This window comes from Rhinolophus hipposideros (genome assembly GCF_964194185.1).
Source record: "Rhinolophus hipposideros genome assembly, chromosome: 1".
Classification (NCBI taxonomy): domain Eukaryota; kingdom Metazoa; phylum Chordata; class Mammalia; order Chiroptera; family Rhinolophidae; genus Rhinolophus; species Rhinolophus hipposideros.
Genome location: NC_138047.1, coordinates 19,517,691 through 19,538,183, shown reverse-complemented (window position 1 = coordinate 19,538,183; position 20,493 = coordinate 19,517,691). Strand labels below are relative to the sequence as shown.

Here is a 20,493-nt window from a genome sequence, read left to right as displayed (position 1 = left end):
GTATTCCAAATGTGGAGACATAACCTCAAAATGGTGAGACTAGTTTTGTCGGTGGCTTGTGGGTTTGTGAATCCAGATGACAGGTACAAAGTTTCCAGTCCTGTTATTTCCTCATTTAGCCATTCCGCCCTGAAGAGCATATAGGATACAGGCTAAGAAGAAAAGATTATTTCTCTGAGGAGTTCATTTTATGTTTTCAGATATCATCATTGTCCAGAAGGGTTTATTTATTGCCAAATTAAACTCCAGCAATATCAGGTACTGAAGAAAGGTAACAGCACAGATGTGATTCCTGGCTTCTAGATTCTTACTTATGCAAATAGATAAAGTATTTACAGAGAGAATATAAAATTCTGAACAATGCAGACACAGGAAATATGCACATCATGTACAAGTTGAAAGCACTGGAGAGGAGAGTAGTATTGGGGACAGAATTCCATAATCATACAAAATATCACCGAAGGCAACACAATATGGAAACGAGGTGGTCAGCAGACCCCCTGTCACCCTGCTGATCACTCCATGATTTTCCACAAATCAGTTCAATTCATGGAGTTTTCATCTCTTCATCTGTTAAAGCTGCTGATACTGTTTGAGGGTGCTTTCATCTACTTGCTTATTCAACAAACACTGATTGCATTTTTACCTCCATATGCTGGCCCCATTGGTAGATCCCAAAATGTAAAAATGAAAGCAATATAACCCTGACTTTCATAGGAAGTTGGTAAAATAACACATAATGAGAGAAAACTGTATCAGTTACGATGCCCTTGATTACAAGTAACAAAAGATCCAACACAAGGTGGCTTAAATAATAATATTATCTCACATCCAAAAAAAAAAATCTCAAGACAGAAGGTTTGAGGGTTGGTTAACTCAGTGACCCAGTGTCATCATGAAGAACCAGGTGTTTTCGTCTTCCCACTCTGACATCCTCAGAACGCTGGCAGCCGTCTTTAGGCTCATCCCTACTCACGTATTAAGCTGGCTGCCACTGCTCCAGGCATCACATCCTAAGGTGCTGATATCAAAGCTGTGAGGACTAAATAATGAATATATGAACACAGATCCTGGCACATAGAAACCACTCAGTGGATGTTAGCTTTTATTATTTTTGATATCATGTGACATTATTTTGCTCCAGAGAAACTGCTTTGTGTTAGTTTGCTGCTGTTACAAAGAATCACAAATTTGGGTGGCTAAAACAAACAGGAATTTATTGTATCACAGTTCTGGAGGCTAAAAGTTGGAAATCAAGGTGTCAGCAGGATCTGTGCCTTGTGAAGAAAGGACCTGTTCTAACTGTTCTCCTTGGCTCGTAGATGCCTATCTTCGTCTGTGACTTCTTGTTATCTTCTCTTTTAGTGTGTCTGTCTCTTTAGTGGCGTTCTTTTTATAAGGACCTCTATCATAGTGGATTGGGGCTCATCCTATTCCAGTATGATCTCATCTGATCTCATCTTAACCAATTACATCTGCAATGACCCTATTTCCAAATAAGTTTATATTTGGAGGTACTGGAAGTTATGACTTCAACATGTGAATTTGGGGGCCGGGGAATTCAATCCATAACACTGCTCACCAATTTGCTATAGTTCAGGTGTCCTGATTTATGAATGCTTTTAAAAGGACCTTTCCTTTTAAGAGTGTGGAAACAAGTGGGTCAGTAAGAAGCTGGCCAAGTGTTCCATGTGCTAGATCTCCTATGTAGAAAATTCCTTTCTCTCACTATGGGTGGATTTACGATGCACTTGGAGGTAAAGTTGTTGTGGAAAATTTTGCATAGACTCAGCTATTTTTATAAAGAATTATGTTGTCTTCCCTTCACTCTCTCTCCATTCCCCTCCAAATGCATCTCACTTATTTCCTGGTTCTTTTTAAGAAAAGGAAAAAAAAAATCCTGTTGCATTCATTTGCATTTTTTTCCCAACATGGGGGAGAAAACCCATGGCCAAAAGTCTGTGAGCGTGTTCTTGTTTGTTGCCATTCTTTTCTTGTGTTGGAGACTGTGCCTGGAATTCGGCTATGGTTTACGTCGACCACAGAGTAAACCAAAGCATAATATTTGTATAGCAGCATACACATACCCAGGTACAGGAAGTTTGTAAGATATTAAGCATTGCATGAATGCTCTCAGCTGCTTGAAGCAAACGCCAAGGCCATCTGCACAGTCTGTCTTTTCACCTAGGGCCCTGGGTTTCATTTCTGGAAAGAGATGGAAGCTGAGAGGTGATCTAATGGAGATTCTTCGTCAAGCACACAAGCAGTCTGGTCTCACTCAGTTCCCTCACTAACCCCAGTCCCTGTCCACTTCCCTCTTCCTTCATCTTTCTTTTCCAGCAGACCTCGTAGTGTTTGGGAACCAGAGTTTTTACATTTTGAACATTTGAAGCATCCAACCCAGAGCTGCTTTGACTAATGCATCCTGCCAGGTTCTCTGCGCCCACTTGGTGGGATGGAAAACCCAGCACGTGTCCTGCGATTCGACGGCAACAATCAGGTTTCTCCTTTGTGATTACTCACAGAAGCTTTACTCATAGTTAGATGGACGACATTTAATGTCAAACTAAGCTTTCCGAAAACCAAACTAAATACTTTTCCTTTCTTTGTAATGCTCACTATTAATATTTTTAAGGAGAAATGAAAGAAGTTTTAGCATCCCCGGCAATGCGTTCCATGAGTTTCCTGGTGGGAGGTGATAAAGGCATTTTAGTTTTTAACGGACTAAAAATGGTTAGCCACAACACCATGAAAATATCTCAGAATGTTTTAAAGTGAAAAAAAAAACCCCACAAAAAAAACCCAAAAAACAAAACAAAACAAAAAACACCCCTGTGACATGGAAATAGCAATTTGGAGGAGGGTCCAGGGGATGCTGGCAACTGTAAATGGCTGATTCTAGTCCTCCCTGGATCGCCCTCATGATTCCACAGCAATTTCCATCTACTTCAAAAAAGCCAGCCTCCTGAGGTACAGAGGGGAAAAGGATGGGGCTCTTTGTTATTTTGGACACAGATGCTTCCAACGGAGGGAGGACATTAAAATGTTTCAGGAAACACAGGCTTAGAAATACAGCAGTAGGTCCACATCCGTAACAGACGGTTCCGTAATACGACCCCCTCCATCAGTGCAGACCCCTTTTGTGACTCTGCATGCTTCAGATCCCACGCCCTGGGTGCCTTTTAAATAGTGGGATTTAGAGACAGCCTTTCCTGATGCTTAGCAACTACCTGCACCACACGTGGATCTAAGCATAAAATTATGGTAGACAACATCATGCTCTACACGTCTACCATTTTCAATCTTTCTGTCACAAAGAGGGTAGAAGCACACGGCTTTGCCATATATTCCCGGAACAGGATTAACACCACACTTGTAAAGCGTTTTGCATCCTTTTACAGGAGGATTTCAGTTGATAGGGCTGGAGACCAAAATATATTTATCCTAATTGGCATGTCCAAAATGGAAGTATGATGAAGGAGACTTAATTATTATTTGCTGTTCCTTCAAATAACGCTGAATGAAAACATGAATCCCATCATTCCAGCTGTTAATGACCCGAATTATTTTATCGATATGCAGATTTTTAATGACCATCTTGGTGCTATGCTTCTCTTTCTTCTCAATGTTATTCTAGTAGTTCCAGGCTTTTGATGCCCACACACCAACCTACCCAAGGATTGTCACTCCGACATCTTTCCAGACGCTTGCTTATTCTGGTCACTCCTGATTTTTGGTTTCTTCAAGCTCCCCTTTCCCTAGGGAGAGCTATTTAGTGTTTGTAACCGCCTCCTGGAGGAGATGGAGGGTGCAAATGGCCAGAGCCAGAGAGAGAGCAGGGAGACAAAGCTACAATATGAGCTTTTGTGTATTTCAATCAGGTTCAATGTTTAAGCCATCTTGGAACAACAAGAAAGAGCAATCAAATGAGATATGCAAACCTATTGTTTAGCACTATCATGTGATGCTGGCATTATTGAAATTTAGGTGAAACAACATACACACATCCTGGAACATACCGTGTTTCCCCAAAAAGAAGACCTAGCTGGACCATCAGCAATAATGTGTTTTTTGGAGCAAAAATTAATGTAAGACCCAATCTGGGTCTCATGTAATATAATAAATATTATATATATAATATATAATAATAATATAATATAGTATAGTATAATAGAATAGAATAAATATAATATAAATATAATATAAATACCAGGTCTTAATTTTTGCTCCAAAAGACGCATTAGAGCTGATGGTCCGGCTAGGTCTTATTTTCGGGGAAACATGGTATTAGGAGCCAGGTAAAATACAGGTTGTCCCCGTTTTTTGTCTTCTACCTCTCGGTTACTTTGGGAGGGAAATCTAGTCTCGACATGAACACACTGGCCAAGAGAGACCCTCTCAGTTAAAGTGGGTTAGATGGATTTTTACTCAGATACAGTTCTCTGCTTCAGGCAGTCCTCAAAATGTATGAAACTACCAGCTCCAATTCACTAGCCCTTGACTGTACTTGATCTTTCTTTCGGTTTTTCCAACAATCAACGCTCATCATCACTCTATATTGCTCTGATAATTAATGAAGGGGGTTTGTCTTTGCTTTGAGGGTTGTGTTCCCCTGTACTTCAAACAAATATTGGGATCATCCCAATAAATATCCTGTTATATCCTATTCTATATAAGGGGACTTTGTCACATGGTCTTTGCGTTAGCGGTGATGGGATCTGGGTGGTTTGGCACCACATGCAGTGGTGGGGCTGCGGGCTCTGTACCACCATGTTTTCAGGCTCTCCTTTGGTAACTCCAAGTACCCCGAACATCAGATCTCCTGTCACTCAGCTCCTCAAAGAAGAGACAGGTGTTGTCCTTATTTTTTGAACAAGGGAAGTGAAATGCACTTACGTGTGGTGATTACGCAAGTTCCAAGGATAGACCACATTCGTGTCCTTTCTGTTGGTTTGTTTCTATTCTTTAGTATTTTATTAGATGATCACTGAATTATGCCCCGACATCCTGATTCTTGTCCTGATTTTGCTGCCAATTGCCCATGATTTCTTGAACTTCTGGGATCACTTGACTTCTCTGGATGTCAGTGTTCTCACCTGCCTAATCCAAGAGTGGGACGAGATGGTCTCCAGAAGTGTTGCCTGAATGAATCCTCCAAGATTTTCTGACATCCTGTTTTCATACTATGATCTTTTTCTTAAGGGGTGGAAGGGTGGATAAGATGGCAATATTGTATTTCCCAAAGCTTTGATTAAACGAAATTGGCTGAGTAGAGAACTGATATCTCTCTACTCTTGTCTCCATATATAACAGTGTAAGTTGCTAACTATATGCAAGGAAGCATTTCTTGGTAAAAATATGAAAAATGTAAATGGGGTAAGGACTCTTTTGTAATGCATACATATGATTTCTACTTTATAAAGTCAGTGATCTCTCTTCTCTTGCAGTTAGAAATCATAAAGGAAAAAATCAATGAGCTGCTGGTGGGGCTATGTGAGTGCGCTCAAAGAGTAAAATGGCAAAATAAAAGTTATATTCTAAGAGATATATCACTGATTGACTCAGTGTGATGACTTGGTGCCTAGTCACATTTTGGTGTCTGCAAATAGCCCTGATTTTATAACAGTTTGTTAAATGATGGTGCAATTGGAAACTTAATTTGGGCTAACGGACCTTCATGGTGAAATAAAGTTTATTACCTTTTTTAAAATTTAGTGGTCAAAACAAGCAGATTAAATACCACCTCCTCAGTTTGGGGTTTCCTAGCAACATTTTTTTTCAGAATGGACATGCCATGACTGTGGAATAGAATGGTCGCCATTTTGCTGAGGCCGGTAAAATAGACACTGTATTGTGAACCCTGGTATCTACACAACCAAAGTGGCCTGACAGAGCTCATCACCCAGGTGCCACTGTGCCAAGGCAGTCTGATCCATCTAGTCTCAACTTCTCCAAAGTGGTCTTCTACAGTCTACATCAGAGCCTATGCATTCTCTATTTCAAATCCTTCAATGGAGTCTTTTTGGACTCTTAATGAAATCCAAACTCTTTAAGATGACCGAGACAGCTTTGTGTTTGTTTACTGCTATGGTTCTAGTCCTGGGACAGTACAAGGCATGTGGGTGCATCTGATGAACACCTACTGAATGAATGAAAATCCTGTGTGAGCTGGTCCCTCGCTGCTCCCTTCTCCTGCCTCTTCACTCATCTCCATGCACTCGAGCCTTCTTCAAGTTTGAGAATCGTCCCAAGTTCCTGCTCTGCTCAAGGCGTCAGCTTGAACTCTCTTTCCCTTTTTTTGTCGGGTTCACTTCTCCCTTCCTTCACACAAAACCATTATCTCGGATTTTCAGTGATGATCTCATCTGATTTGGTCCCTCGTATTCTTTTTTCAGACAGCACCAAATGATTCTCTTTCACTGGATTTGATCAGATTTGTAGGTATATAATTAGTGGTGTGAACTTTAGGTTTTCGATGGTTTCTCCTATTAGACTATTCAATTCCATGGGGACAAGGTCGGTTTCTGCTTTAACACTATAGAGTCCACAATGAATACTGTGTCCATTGCATAAGGCACGCTCCAGAACCATTTTGCTATTTTAGAGACACCACTGGCATGCTATAATTAAATATTTATTTATTCTAAATATTTAATATACGTAGATATGTTTTTTTAAAAAAAAGGGCAGACAGTGAAAAGTAAGTCCCCAGTTTCTACCCCTGCAGAGGCAACCTCTGCTGTATTACCTATGTATCTATCCTGCCAGAGATAATCTGAGAATGAGCAGTTTCCACATATATCCAATAAGTGTCCTGTGATGAATGGGCTAATGAATCACTTCTATTATCACAAACCCATTGTTAAAGTTTTTCTGGGGGCAGCGGGATGAGAGCTTTTTATTCTGTGCATAAGACTATATAAAGTAAGCCTTACCTAGGCAACAAAGAAAAAAATATAATTTGGCAGTGCAGAAAAAAACCCTTTTCATATTGATTCTTTTTGTCTTTGTTTAGAGCTCAGGATCAGAAAATAAGCATGAATACAGAAATGTCACCCAACAGCTAAAAGGAACAAGATTTCTTTAATGAGGTAACCAAAACGTTTTTCTTCCCTGAAAGGAGATAATTCCATTTTTAGCCTTTCCTGCAGCAAAGGAAGCTACCTGATGAAACAGGAATCATTTGGGTTCTTAACTGGATGCACCCAGGAACGGGACAAGGCATCTCCCTAAACATTTGGGGGACTCACCGTCTAGGCTGACACGCTGGACCGTAGGATGCGGACCACGCACAGTCCTGGGTCAGCCAACAACAGAAGGAAAACCACGGATCGCCCTGCTTGGCTCTGGCTTCTCCGTTCTGCTGGGAGGGGCAATGACGGCTGACCTCTACCAGGGAAGCAGCCGATGTCTGCTTTGAGCTGGTCCTAGATGTTCCTTTCCCAGGGCTGCTGTAAAAAAGTCGCGCCAACTTGGTGGCTTAAACCAACAGAAATGTGTTCTCTTACAGTTCTAGAGGCGAGAATTCCTAGATCAAGGTGTCAGATGTGGCATGCTCCCTCTGAAGGCTCTGGGGAAGGATCCTTCCTTGCCTCTCCCAGTTTTTGATGTTGCCAGCAATCCTGGCAGGTGCATGACTCCAATCTCTGCCTCCACTGCCACCTGGTCTTCTCTCCCATGTATGAACCCCTTGTCATCACATGGCTCCTTATAAGGACATGTCATTGGATTGAGGGCCCCCCCTAATCCAGTTTGACTTCTTTTTAACTTAACTAATTACCTCCGTGAAGACTATTTCCAAATAAGATCACATGCTGACGTTCCAGACGGACACGAATCTTTAGAGGGACACTATTCAACCCAGCCTCATACCCAAGGCAGGTGACCGCGACCGAGGAAAGCCAAAGCCGGCCCATCTGAACTCCTCCACATACGTGGACAGCTCCCTCCCACGACAACTTCTCCCCAGCCCGCGAGAACCAGGCACACACCTGCCATCTAAACCACTGCTCTCTCACACCGTTTGACTGCAGATTGGGTGTGGTTTTTACTGCCTTTCACCCGAATCCTTTCCATCGCAGATGCTGAGGAAACAGCAACAACAAAGCTCCAGTCCACACCTGAATTGTCAATGGTTAGACAGCGTGAGCTTAGACGGCGTCTCCAGGCTGGGCCTTCCCGCATGGAAACCTCGGGCTCGCGGTTGCAGTGTGTGATTGAAGAAGTGGCTCTTGGTGAAAACGCTGGCTGCACAGTGACAAAGACACCAGCCCACACGGGCAGCGAGACCGTCCGCCTGGCACGGCAGGGATATTTTGGCAGCACTTTGGGGGAGTTATGAATGGATTGGGCTGCTTTCCCTACTTTCAGCTGTTGGCCAGTGGAAGCTGCTGTCCTCCTGGAGCAGGAACCAGCCAGTTTGGCTGACAACACCTGTACATAGAAAATGCCAGTTTCAGAGCGTGCTGGGCAGGAGAAGCACCAAGATGGTGTCCCCGGAGACAGACAAAGCTGGTTGTGTGAGGTGGTAAGGGGATGCTTTCCGTCATGGGAGAAAAGTCTTGAGCACTGTGTACCGTCAGTGGCTGCGCCACCACTGTCTTATTCGGTTCTTACATGAGGAGCTGACACATTTTGTAAGTAGTAGGTGATGACCAATTTTCCTGCTTGGAGGCCTTTTCTGATAACACCACCTTCTTACCCAACCCTGTCTACTTACTTCACTACCAATTCCTGGACCTGCAAACGTCTTGGACGTACTACCTGATTCTTCAGAAAGTGTGTCCATATCCCATTATGAGAAATGGCCATTTATAAAAGGAGTATAAATGCTGAGGTAAAATAGCAACGAGACATTAGAAATATCCAGTGAAAACAGCATTCATTCATCCAACAACATCTGGATGTCCCATATGTTCTAGGTACTCTGTCAGATATGAAGATACCTGGGTGGGTAAGATGGGTCTCTCCTCACTCTGCACCTGAACCACGAAAAACAAAGCCCTTGGGGCTGTGACCATGCCAGGCTGAAACGACATGAAAATGAAACCCAAAGCTACTTGCCACCTATTTCAAAAGGGCCTACTCTGTGGCCGTGTCCTGTGAGAGAAGGCTTCTGGAATAAAATCTTTCCTTGATAGGATAGTGTGTGAAGTGATGCCTGTCTGGACGAGACAGAAGAGGTATTCTCAGGAGTGAGATTACCTGCTCCGATAAGTACACCACTTGGCCATCAGAGAGATGCAGTCACCTTACCAAGCATGGGGAACAGAGGCAGGAGAAACCAAAGGGCCAGCAGGTACAGAAATGAGATAATGCTCACTAACCTGACCACGCATGCACTGACTTACACGTGTTAATAAAAGGAACATTTCAAAAGATCAAAAGCGGAAACACCAATGATGGGAAGGGGAATGGCTGCCTTTGGAGAGACTAAGGGAGTCCTGCTTGACAGCAGGTGACAATGTCAGACTGAGGAATGGGCATTTGCTCTAGAGTCAAAAGCACCTTCTTTTACATCCTTGTTCTGCCACTTGCTAGCTCGGGTTCCTTAGGAATGTTCCTTAATGTCTCATAGGTCAAATTTCCTATAAAAGGAGACCACTGAAGGAGAATAAAAGAAAACAAAATACCTGACACATGGAAGTCCCTCAATCAATAAGTGCTATTAGTAACATAAAGTAGATTAAGGAGAAAATTAAGCAATCCTATTATGTATTCTAGTACCAAATTCTATTATGTATGAAGTACACATGAGGTAAGAGGTCAGGTCACAAAATATTCCTATGCAGTATTAATAGAAACCTGGCTTATTTCTGAAGAGTACAGGGGTCCCTTAAGGTTGTAAATGGGAAGATCAATGACATATATACACATATGTGATTAAATGATTAATAATCCACATTAATACATATGGTGTGATCTTGCAATCATATTCCACGTGGAGATACACAGGAATGCCTAATTTGAAGTCACAAAGTATCTGGATAGAACAGAAACCATAGCACTTTGGCTGCCGGTCCCGCTGTCTTTAAACACCATTGCCCAGGGAGTGTATTTGGGTGAAGACCCATGGGTTTTTTGGAAATGGATTCACATTGACCAGAGCCCTTTGGATTTTGCTTTTGGGCCCTTCCTCTGGACTCGTAACAGGTCAAACTGGGGTGTAAGGCCCTCCCCGCTCAAGATGCTACACAAAAAACCCATAGTTCTTTACAGAAGGTTTTAAAATAACTAAGTATGCAACAATCAGGTCATTACAAGGGAAACCCAAAAGTCAGGTAAAAATTTGTTTGAACTTTTACAGGGCTAAATAAAGTCTCAAGGATAATATTCAGAGATTATTTTTCCGTTATGGCCATTTGGCTTCGATAAAGTGGAAGTAGAAAACGCTAAAGGAATGTCTAAGATTTTCTCCTTCGTTCTTCCTTATGTTAGTTTGATATGATCCACATGACAATAGTATTGCATTCAATTCAACAAATATTTACAGGGCGCCTTCTGTGCACCAGGCACTATTCTACGTGCTGGGGATGTAATAGTTAATAATCGACTTCCTGTGAAGGGCCTGACAGTAAATATTTTCGGCTTTGTGGGCCAAAATGGGTGACAGTCTCTGTCACAACTAGCCAGCTCGACTGTGGTAACAGAGAAGGAGCCAGAGACAATATGTGAACGACGGGTATGGCTGGGTTCCAGTTTATGTGGTTACAGAGGCAGAGGGTGGGAGAACTGGAGAAAAGTGGTCAAAGATACAAACTTCCAGTTATAAATAAATAGTAGGGATGTAATGTACAATATGACTATACTTAACAGTGATGTAAAGTGTATTTGAAAGTTAAGAAAGTGGATCCTCAGAGTTCTCTTTACAAGGAAAAAATGTTTCTTGTTTCTTTTTTTGTGTCTTATCCTCTTGGGATAAATGCCTATTCAGGTCCTCTGCCCTTTTTTTAATTAGACTTTTTTTTTTTTTTTTTTGGTGGTAAGTTCTTACATATTTTGGGTTATTAACCTCTTATCACATATATCATTTGCAAATATATTCTCCAATTCAGTAGGTTGTCCTTTTGTTTTGTTGATGGTTTACTTCACTGTGCAAAAATTTTTTATTTCGATGTCCCATTTATTTTTTTTGTTGTTGTTGCTCTTGCCAGAGGCGATACATCCAAAAAAGATATTAGTAAGAGCAATGTCAAAGAGTTAACTGCCTATTTTTCTTCTACGAGTTTTATTGTTTTGGGTCTTAAATATAAGTCTTTAATCCATTTTGAGTTTATTTTTGTATATAGTGTAAGAAACGGGTCCAATTTCATTTTCTTGCATGTCTGTCCCATTTTGCCAACACCACTTATTGAGACTTCCTTTACCCCATTGTATATCCTTACCTCCTTTGTCATAGATTAATTGACCATATAAGCAAGGATGTATTTCTGAGCTCTGTATTCTATCCCATTGATCTATATATCTGTTTTTATGTCAGTACCATACTGTTTTAATTATTGTAGCTTTGTAGTATAGTTTGATATCAGGGAGCGTGAGACCTCCCTCTTTGCTATTTTTCTCAAGATTTCTTTGACTATTTCTATTCAACACAGTATTATAATCCTAGCCATAGCGACCATACAAGACAAAGAAACAAAAGGCATTCAAATTGGAAATGAAAAAGTAAAACTTTTATTATTGGCAGATGACATGATACTATATGTAGAAAACCCTAATGACTCCACAAAAAAACAACAAACGAACAACCAAAAAACAAAAACCAACTGTTAGAATATATGACTTCAGTAAAGTTGCAGGATAGAGTCAAAATATTGAAATCTATTGTGTTTCTATACACCAATAATGAACAACCAGAAGAAATTAAGAAATAAATCCCATTTACAACTGCATAAAAAAAGAATAAAATACCTAGAAATAAATGTGACCAAAAGTGATAGACCTGTACACTGAAAATTGAAGCCATTGAAGAAACTGAACAAGATACAAATAAATGAAAGGATATACCTTGCTCATAGATTGAAAGAATTAATATTGTTAAAACGTCTATGCTCAAGGTAACATACAGATTCAATGCAATCCTTATTAAAATACCAATAGCATTCTTTTCAGAATTAGAACTAATCTTAAAATGTATATGGAACCACAAAGACCCCAAATAGTCAAAGAAATCTTGAGAAAAATAACAGAGAGAGGTCTCACGCTCCCTGACATCAAACTATACTACAAAGCTACAATAATTAAAACAGTATGGTACTGACATAAAAACAGATATATAGATCAATGGGATAGAATACAGAGCTCAGAAATACATCCTTGCTTATATGGTCAATTAATCTATGACAAAGGAGGTAAGGATATACAATGGGGTAAAGAAAGTCTCAATAAGTGGTGTTGGCAAAATGGGACAGACATGCAAGAAAATGAAATTGGACCCGTTTCTTACACTATATACAAAAATAAACTCAAAATGGATTAAAGACTTAAATTTAAGACCCAAAACAATAAAACTCGTAGAAGAAAAATAGGCAGTTAACTCTGACATTGCTCTTACTAATATCTATTTTGGATGTATCTCCTCTGGCAAGAGCACAAAAGAAAAAATAAACAAAATGGGACATCGAAATAAAAAATTTTTGCACAGTGAAGTAAACCATCAACAAAAGGACAACCTACTGAATTGGAGAATATATTTGCAAATGATATATGTGATAAGAGGTTAATACCCAAAATATGTAAGAACTTACCACCAAAAAAAAAAAAAAAAGTCTAATTAAAAAAAGGGCAGAGGACCTGAATAGGCATTTATCCCAAGAGGACATACAGACGTGAAAAAATGTTCAACGTCACTAATCATCAGGGAAATGCATATTAAAACCACAATGAAGTATCACTTCACACCTGTCAGAATGGTTATCCTCAATAAATCAACAAACAAAGGAAATCCTCATACATTATAGGGAATGTAAATTGGTGCAGCCACTATGGAAAACAGTATGGAAGTTCCTCAAAAAATTTAAAATGCAGCTGCTATCTGATCCAGCAATTCTGGGCATTTATTCGAAGGAAACAAAAATATCATTTCAAAAAAGACATATGTATCCCTATATTCATTGCAGCCTTATTTATAATAACCACGAGATGGAAGCAATCTAGATATCCATCAACAGATGAATGGATAAAGATATGGGGTGTGTATGTCTGTGTGTATATATGCAGAGGGTGCCAAATATATATATATATATATACACATCTTAAGAAAGGAAAAAACTGTATTGAAATTGTAATACTCATTATATACCTATAACAAAAGACAAATACAAGTGTATACATTTTTTGACACCCCTGGTGTGTGTGTGTATATTTACTTACATAGAGTGGACTATTATTCAACAATAAAAAAGAATTAATTCTTTTTTTTTTTTTTTTTTTTTTTAATTAATTTTATTGGGGTGACAATTGTTAGTAAATTTACATAGATTTCAGGTGTACAATTCTGTATTACATCGTCTATAAATCCCATTGTGTGTTCACCACCCAGAGTCAGTTCTCCTTCCATCACCATATATTTGATCCCCTTTACCCTCATCACCCACCCCCCACCCCCTTACCCTCTGGTAACCACTAAATTTTTGTCTGTGTCTATGAGTTTTTGTTTCTCATTTGTTTGTCTTGTTCTTTTTGGTTTATATACCACATATCAGTGAAATCATAGGGTTCTCTGCTTTTTCTGAAAAGAATTAATTCTTGCCATTTGCAACAACATGGATGGACCTAAAGGATATTATGCTAAGTGAAATAAATCAGACAGAAAAAGAGAAATACTGTATGATCTCACTTGTATGTCGAATTTAAAACAAAAAACAAATGAATAAACAAAACTAAACAGACCCATAGATATAGAGAACAAGCTGATAGTTGTCAATGGGGAGGGCATGAGGGATGGGAATAAAAAAAATTTACACTGTAGAAAATTGAGTCAGAGACAGAAAAAATGTAGGAAACTCTGTTTTTTTTTTTTTGAAGAAATATTCACACCCTTTCGTTCCATTCTTTTAAATTACTCTTTGCAGTCACCAAAACTAGTATCTTCAAATAGAAATGTCTCATCTTTTTGCAGAAAAAAATGTTTTGCTACTTATTGTCAAATTGCTACCACTTACTAGGAGAGAAATTTATATCCCCAATAGAAATGTATAAGAATGGTTATCTCATATTACTCCACTAGCACTTAAAAGTATCTTAAAAATATTCACACATTTTTCATTGTTATACATTCTTATTTTTGCTTTGATTTGTATTTTTTTATTACCAAAAAACCTGGTTTTCCACATTTTTTTGGAGATATTTCCTCCATGTATATTTATGTGTATTATCCGTATTTCTATCTGGAGTGTTCAACTTTTCAAAACTTGTGCATAAGAGTATACTGTGATATTTTAACTAAATATCACATATATTTTATTTTGCTTTGTTCCTAGTTTAATTTTAGATAACATCTTTCCAATCAACAGGAGAGGGATTGTTCTTTTCAATGAGTTAAAAAAAAATCAATTAAAAAAATTTAGGCTGAGGCAAAGACTGCACCTAGAGAAATTACATCAACCCTCCCCCAAACAGGTGATGGCACCTGGGGACTCCTCGTCCCACAGCAAACGTTCTACCAGGAAGTGATCCAAAAACAGAGTGCAGATCCTGAGGGGCAGCCTGGGAGTCAAACATTGCCTAAGTCATTCAGGATTTTTTCTTGTGTTTTGATTCCAGCTTTTTACATGTTCCTTTGATCCTGGTCTTGGGGACACAAATATGAAACTGAAAGCTGACGATGCAGGTGTACATCCACCCCCATCGTCGGAGAGCATGTGGCATCTTCACACACCTCTCGCTGGCAGGCTTTCCTGAGTTGGCAGCCCTCTTTGTTAGCACAACAATTCTGCTTGGACGTATTTTCACTTGCATACGTGTTACTGTTGATGAGAACAAAGCTGCCTATCCCAGTTGTTGAGCAATCGGTTGGTGAATGACGGCAGATGTCGTTTCCACACGGGGTGCGGTGTAGTGTGTGCACATTTACACAACTTTTCTGGCGTCACTAAAATCCCTTAGAAGAATGATGTGATAGGAGCTGATTTTCTGCAGTGCCAAGAAACATACTTGAATTTTTTTTCTCTCTCCGTTTCACAGCTCTTGACGACCAACCACGGGCAGAAGTCACCACTGCTTCAGCTGAGAAATGCTGCTTTCCAAAATCCTTTGGCAGAATCTCCCCGAGATTTGTTTTTCTACTCCTTCCTAATTTAGCAACAGTCTTCAAAGGAAAAAAAAGAAGGAAAAAAAAACCTGACAAATCGATGTGAGAAGAAACTAACTCTAACTTTACTTTTTTTTTTTTTTTCATGGAAAGTTTCAGGGTTTACTATCTACAACCAATAAAAGTGGACAAGATAATTTTGGGAAAAAAGTAAACAAAAATCTGTATATACGAGTATCCCCAAGATCAGATTGTTCTTTATTAAGAAGCAACATGTAATACAAATTCAAGATTTTATTAAAATCATTTATAAGTTAACATAATATCTTGGTGGTGAAGGAAAATTTTTAACAAAGCAAAAGAATGAGTTATGTGAAGAAATAGAAGAGTGAAGAGTGTTAACTGTGACATTTAAATGGTTACATGACTTCAATTCTTCTTTTGATAAAAAGCAGCCCTGTAAGCATCTATTCAAGGAACTGAAACCTGGGCCTACTGTGGAATTTGCAGTTGAATTAGAGCTGTTTCCTGCCTTTGGTAATTTTTAAGGAAACAAATGAAAATGGTTTTAAGAACTTACAAAAATATACTACCTACCGAAAGAAATAAAAAGGTAAGGTGGTAAGCATTAGAAAGAAAAGTGAAAAGAAACACACACACTCACACACACATACACACACACTCACACGCACAATTGACCCATGAACAATGAGGGCTAGGTGTGCCAACATCCCTCCCCTCAGATGCAAATCCACGTATAACTTCTGACTCCCCAAAACTTAACTACTAACAGCCTACTGTTGACCAGAAGCCTTACCGATAACATAGTCTCTTAACACATATTTTGTATATTATATGTATTATATTCTGTATTCTTATAATAAAGTTAGAGCAAAGAAAATCTTAAGAAAATCCTAAGGAAGAGAAAAATGCATTTACAGTATTTAAAAAAAAATCCACGTATAAATGAACTTGCTTAGTTCAAACCCACGTTGTTCAGGGTAAACTGTAATTGTTTGTGGGACAGAGCAAGAGAGAACAGAAGTAATAATGAGAGAAGCGACCAGAAGTCCATCCCACGCCAATCCCTTATTTGTTCTTGGCTGCCAGGGGTTTCCGGCTGATCTTTTTCGATTTGTCATTATTTTTCTTCGGCGGTTCTGGGTTTGCCTGCATGTGTCTGCCGTAGAGACTGAAAAGAGAGAGGGAGAAAGTGTGAGATCTACCTTCCCAACATAAGACAAGTTTCTATTGGTAGAGCTTTAAATAACAAGTTCATCTCCAGGAATATTCAGTAAGCCAAAGGAAATCAAAAGATCACTTCTGCTTTCTCTGGATCATAAACTATATTTAAGAATTAAAAATTCACACACACACACACACACACACACACACACACACACACACCCCTCTCTCCAATGAGGGCCAATTCTGACAAGTCTCTTGGAATTTCACACTCACTGGGCCAGGTGTAAAAACAGCAAAGGAAGACAGACACAGGGTTGTGAGAGCTGACAATACCCAGCCCAGCCATTCCAGACTGAAGCTCCAAAGGCTGTGAGTGTTTATGTCGACAATGACAAAAATTGGGTTGAACTGAAGAGATGGAGTGTCCATTTAGTGAAAAGTGAGCTTCATGCCTGGCCTGAAAACCCAGGGGTTGGATAATGTGACAGAGAGCGATGGTGTCCGAGCCCTCGCGAGCTGCTGACGCATGATGGATAGCACCGGGGTGGCGACCACTCATCAATGTCATGTGAGTAAGTACCACTGATTAAATGTTGACAAAGTATCCTACAATTATGGCCCGTGGCATTCATCGCAGAGCCAACTAGCTCTGCCCTGAGAGGATTGAACTAAACAGCAGACAGTAGTTAATCGATAATTTATGAGTAATTCTGATTAAACGAAATTAAAAGCCACCCTAAAATAAATATGGCACAAGCTCACCTCCCCTTATTGACATAATTGCGTCCCCGAGAGAGCCTGGTGGGTGTGTCGGTTTCCTCAGAGGAAACCTCTGCCTGTTGCAATCGCCGAAGGAGCGAGGGCTGACACAAAGACTGCTGGCCTGTGTGAGGTGTCCCTTTTCCTAAGGTCCACTTGGGGAACCAATGCCCTCTCCTGATGCTCGCATTTTGCCAGACGCACAGGGCAGTGTTACTGGGCATAGACCAACGCTCTGATGACACTGTGCTTGCTGGGCTAAGGTACAGAACACAGCTGGTCAATGGATGGAGTGCTTAGCGGAAGTTGGACTCGGGTTTGGATAAGGTCACCCTGTCTCCGATCTTCTCCAGAGGCCTCCATACGCTTCCTTACAAGCGGTCTGAACAGGTCCCACCAGCAGTGATCGGGAGAACAGAGCTCTGCCCCCAAGGAGTTCAGAACGCAGTGTGGAGCTGGCAGCAGACGCAGCTACAAGCTGGAGAACGCATGTCCAGCCAGGTGCTGGCATTGTTCCCCGGGGAAAGGGAAGGGCCATCTCTTGGGTCAGGAGGTACCCCACGTCCTCGGCAGGTAACATGAGCACCTGCAAGTTAGTTTTCAACTTCTGTAAGTTAGCTTAGACTTTTGGCTAATCCGCCCCAGCCTAATGGGGGGCCACCTTGTGCCCCCACAGGAAAAACATCTTCTCCAAAAGAACCTGCTATCCAGGAGAACGGATCTTTAAGCCACGTAGGCCCCTCTTCCCTACACTTTGAAAAGGACCACTGATTTCCCTGATGTCTACATCATACACACCTGGCGTCCCTGGGTCCCAGATACAGAAGCACTGGTTCAGGCAAAGAGGAACGTCCAGCCAGCCCAGCTGTACTGCTGTGGCTCCCTCCGCCCAGGTGATGTCCCTGCCCCGATCCCCAGCACCTGTGATTGTCACCTTACATGGCCAAAGAGAGTCTGCAGAGGTGATTAAGTCAAGCATCTGGAGATGAGGTTATCATGCATTAGCTGGGGGAGGGGTCGTCCAACCCGTGCACCCCCTTTCGTCACCCCTCCACATCTCTCCCAGATGCATCAGACAGACAGGTGGAACCCCGAGCCAAGGAGACCCGTCTGCTGTACTCCTCACCTTGATCACGCCCTCTCTGAAACGTACCGAGCCTCTATCGGCCCTGCCTGGCTCCTCCTCCTAGGAAGCACCTTCCTGGAGCTCAGAGGCTGTGGTGTGATTGGCCCCAGGGGGCGCCTCTGCTCTCCAGGCTCCGGTCACCTGGCACACAGCAAAGGTCTGACTGTTCTGTGCATTCACAGGGCCCCAGGAGCTTCAGTTATACAGCTTTCTTACAGCTTCACATCTCTCTCCTCTACCTTCCAAGCCTCTATCCCCATATGGGAAAAAATATACACGTTCTTACTCATACACAACATCAAACTCTAAGGGTCACAATAATCTGCAGAAACACAAGTCCATGGTTCATGCACTTAGAAACCCGGCAGTACAAACAGGTGCTAGGAAAGTGGTATCGGCAAAAAGGAGGTCAGAGGATTAAGAAGAAAAGCGGATTTGACACAGGCTTACTGAGTAACATGTCTGAATGAGGAGGCATGGAAAGCTTCCCAGGAGGGGTCAGGGCGGGAGGTGACCAAAGGGTGGGGGTCATCTAGCAAAGTCATTTCAGAAGTGGGTGCAGAAGCTGCTTGGGATTCTGCCAGCAAGCGTCCTCTCTTTTAGGAAGGAAATAGAATGTTCCAGTGCACCTGTTCCTGACTCTTCATGGCAGAACCCACTGGGCCTGCACTTCCTGGGGCTACACACAAGTCACAACAAAGAGCCAGAAGGACAGCAGTCCTGAGCGTGCTGCTTAAATCCTAGTTTTGCCACTTACTAGTTGTGGACTCTGGGCAACTATTTGCGACTCTCACCCCCACCAGGCCTCAGTTTTTCCATCTGCAAAAAACAGTGTAGGTTTCCTCGCAGGGTGGCAGTGGTGGTTAAATAACTCAGCACCGTGGTAAACATACTGCCAGTGGCCAGCAAACGCCTGATGAAAAATAGGACTGACGTGGGGTCACAGTCCGAGTGATTAAATATAGATAATTATGTGATTACTTCACTTCTTTAGGGCTTTCTCCTCGGAGAAAAAAGACATGGCATTTTCTATCAATGCCAAATCCCCCAGTATCTCTGGAAGAAAGGTTTTAATTCTCTTTGAAGAAAGCAGATGTAACTGCAGGGCCCCACTTCCTGGGTGAGTCACCGCGGAGCCAGACGGCACTGCCCTGCCTTCTCTGTGTGACCCTTCTTCTCCTCCGGCTGTGGGCACATGCACAGCTGCACTTCACTGAGCAACCATTCCCACGTGGAGACACCGCTGTGGCGGAGCAGGACGGACAAGTGCCTTGGGGTCCAACATCCTGGGCTCCATTCCTGGCTGTACCGGCGATCAACCATGGGACCTCCATCGGGTAAGTGTGGTAGGCAGAATAATGGCCCCCCCAAATGCCCACACCCTAATCCCTGAAACCTGTGAATTGTAAAAGGGACTTTGCAGAAGTCAGGAAGTTAAGGATTTTGAGCTGGAAAGGTTAACCCGGGTTATCAGGGAGGGCCCAAAGGGTCCTTATCAGAGGGAGGCAGGAGGGGGCGTCAGACATATGAACCTGCTATGCTGCTGGCTTTGAAGATGGAGAAAGGGGCTACCAGCCAAGGAATGCACGCAGCTTATGGAAGCCAGGAAGGCAAGGAAATGTGTTCTCGCCTAGAGCCTCCAGAGTTAACAATCCCGTGGGGACTTTCTGACCTCCGAAACTGTAAGACAATACATCTGTTTTGTTTTCAGCCACCAAGATCATGCGTAAGTTATTACAGCAGCAACGGGGAACTCATACAGTAAGTGAGACTCTCTGGGTCACCCACAGGGCAGCCTATTAGGAAGATTCTGCTTAATTTCAGCAGGAAAAAAGAGAGAAGGAGGGAGGAAGGGAGGGAAGGAGGGAGGGAGGGAGGAAGAGAGAGAAAAAGAAAGAACAGTCTTTCTTGCGTAGCAGCTCACTGAAAAGGAGGAAAATTGAAAAGGTAAGTTTTAGAAAGGGCACAAACTGTGCCCAAAGGAACAAAGGGTGCTGTTTCTACCAGAAGGATGGGAACAGGCAGGCAACTGTCCTGCCCACTGTAGTCTGATAGGGGTCCTAGCCCCTCTGTTCTCTGAGGCTAACATTCATGGCCCGTGTTTTGAATGTATCTGGGATTAATTTACAAAGGGTCATGGAGAGTCACTGAGTGATGATGACACTGAAAG

The 20,493-nt window shown here is 41.6% G+C and overlaps 1 protein-coding gene across 1 annotated transcript in view; it reads right to left on the bottom strand.

Moving 5' to 3' along the window:
* Positions 1-15,489: 15,489 nt before the first annotated feature.
* The window catches only part of RSU1 (Ras suppressor protein 1), a 171,138-nt gene continuing 166,134 nt past the window's right edge, over positions 15,490-20,493 (bottom strand). Inside the window, exon 9 of the mRNA XM_081058044.1 lies at positions 15,490-16,442. Coding sequence (XP_080914170.1) covers positions 16,340-16,442 — 103 coding nt within the window. The 3' untranslated portion in view covers positions 15,490-16,339. The remainder of the gene's footprint in view (positions 16,443-20,493) is intronic.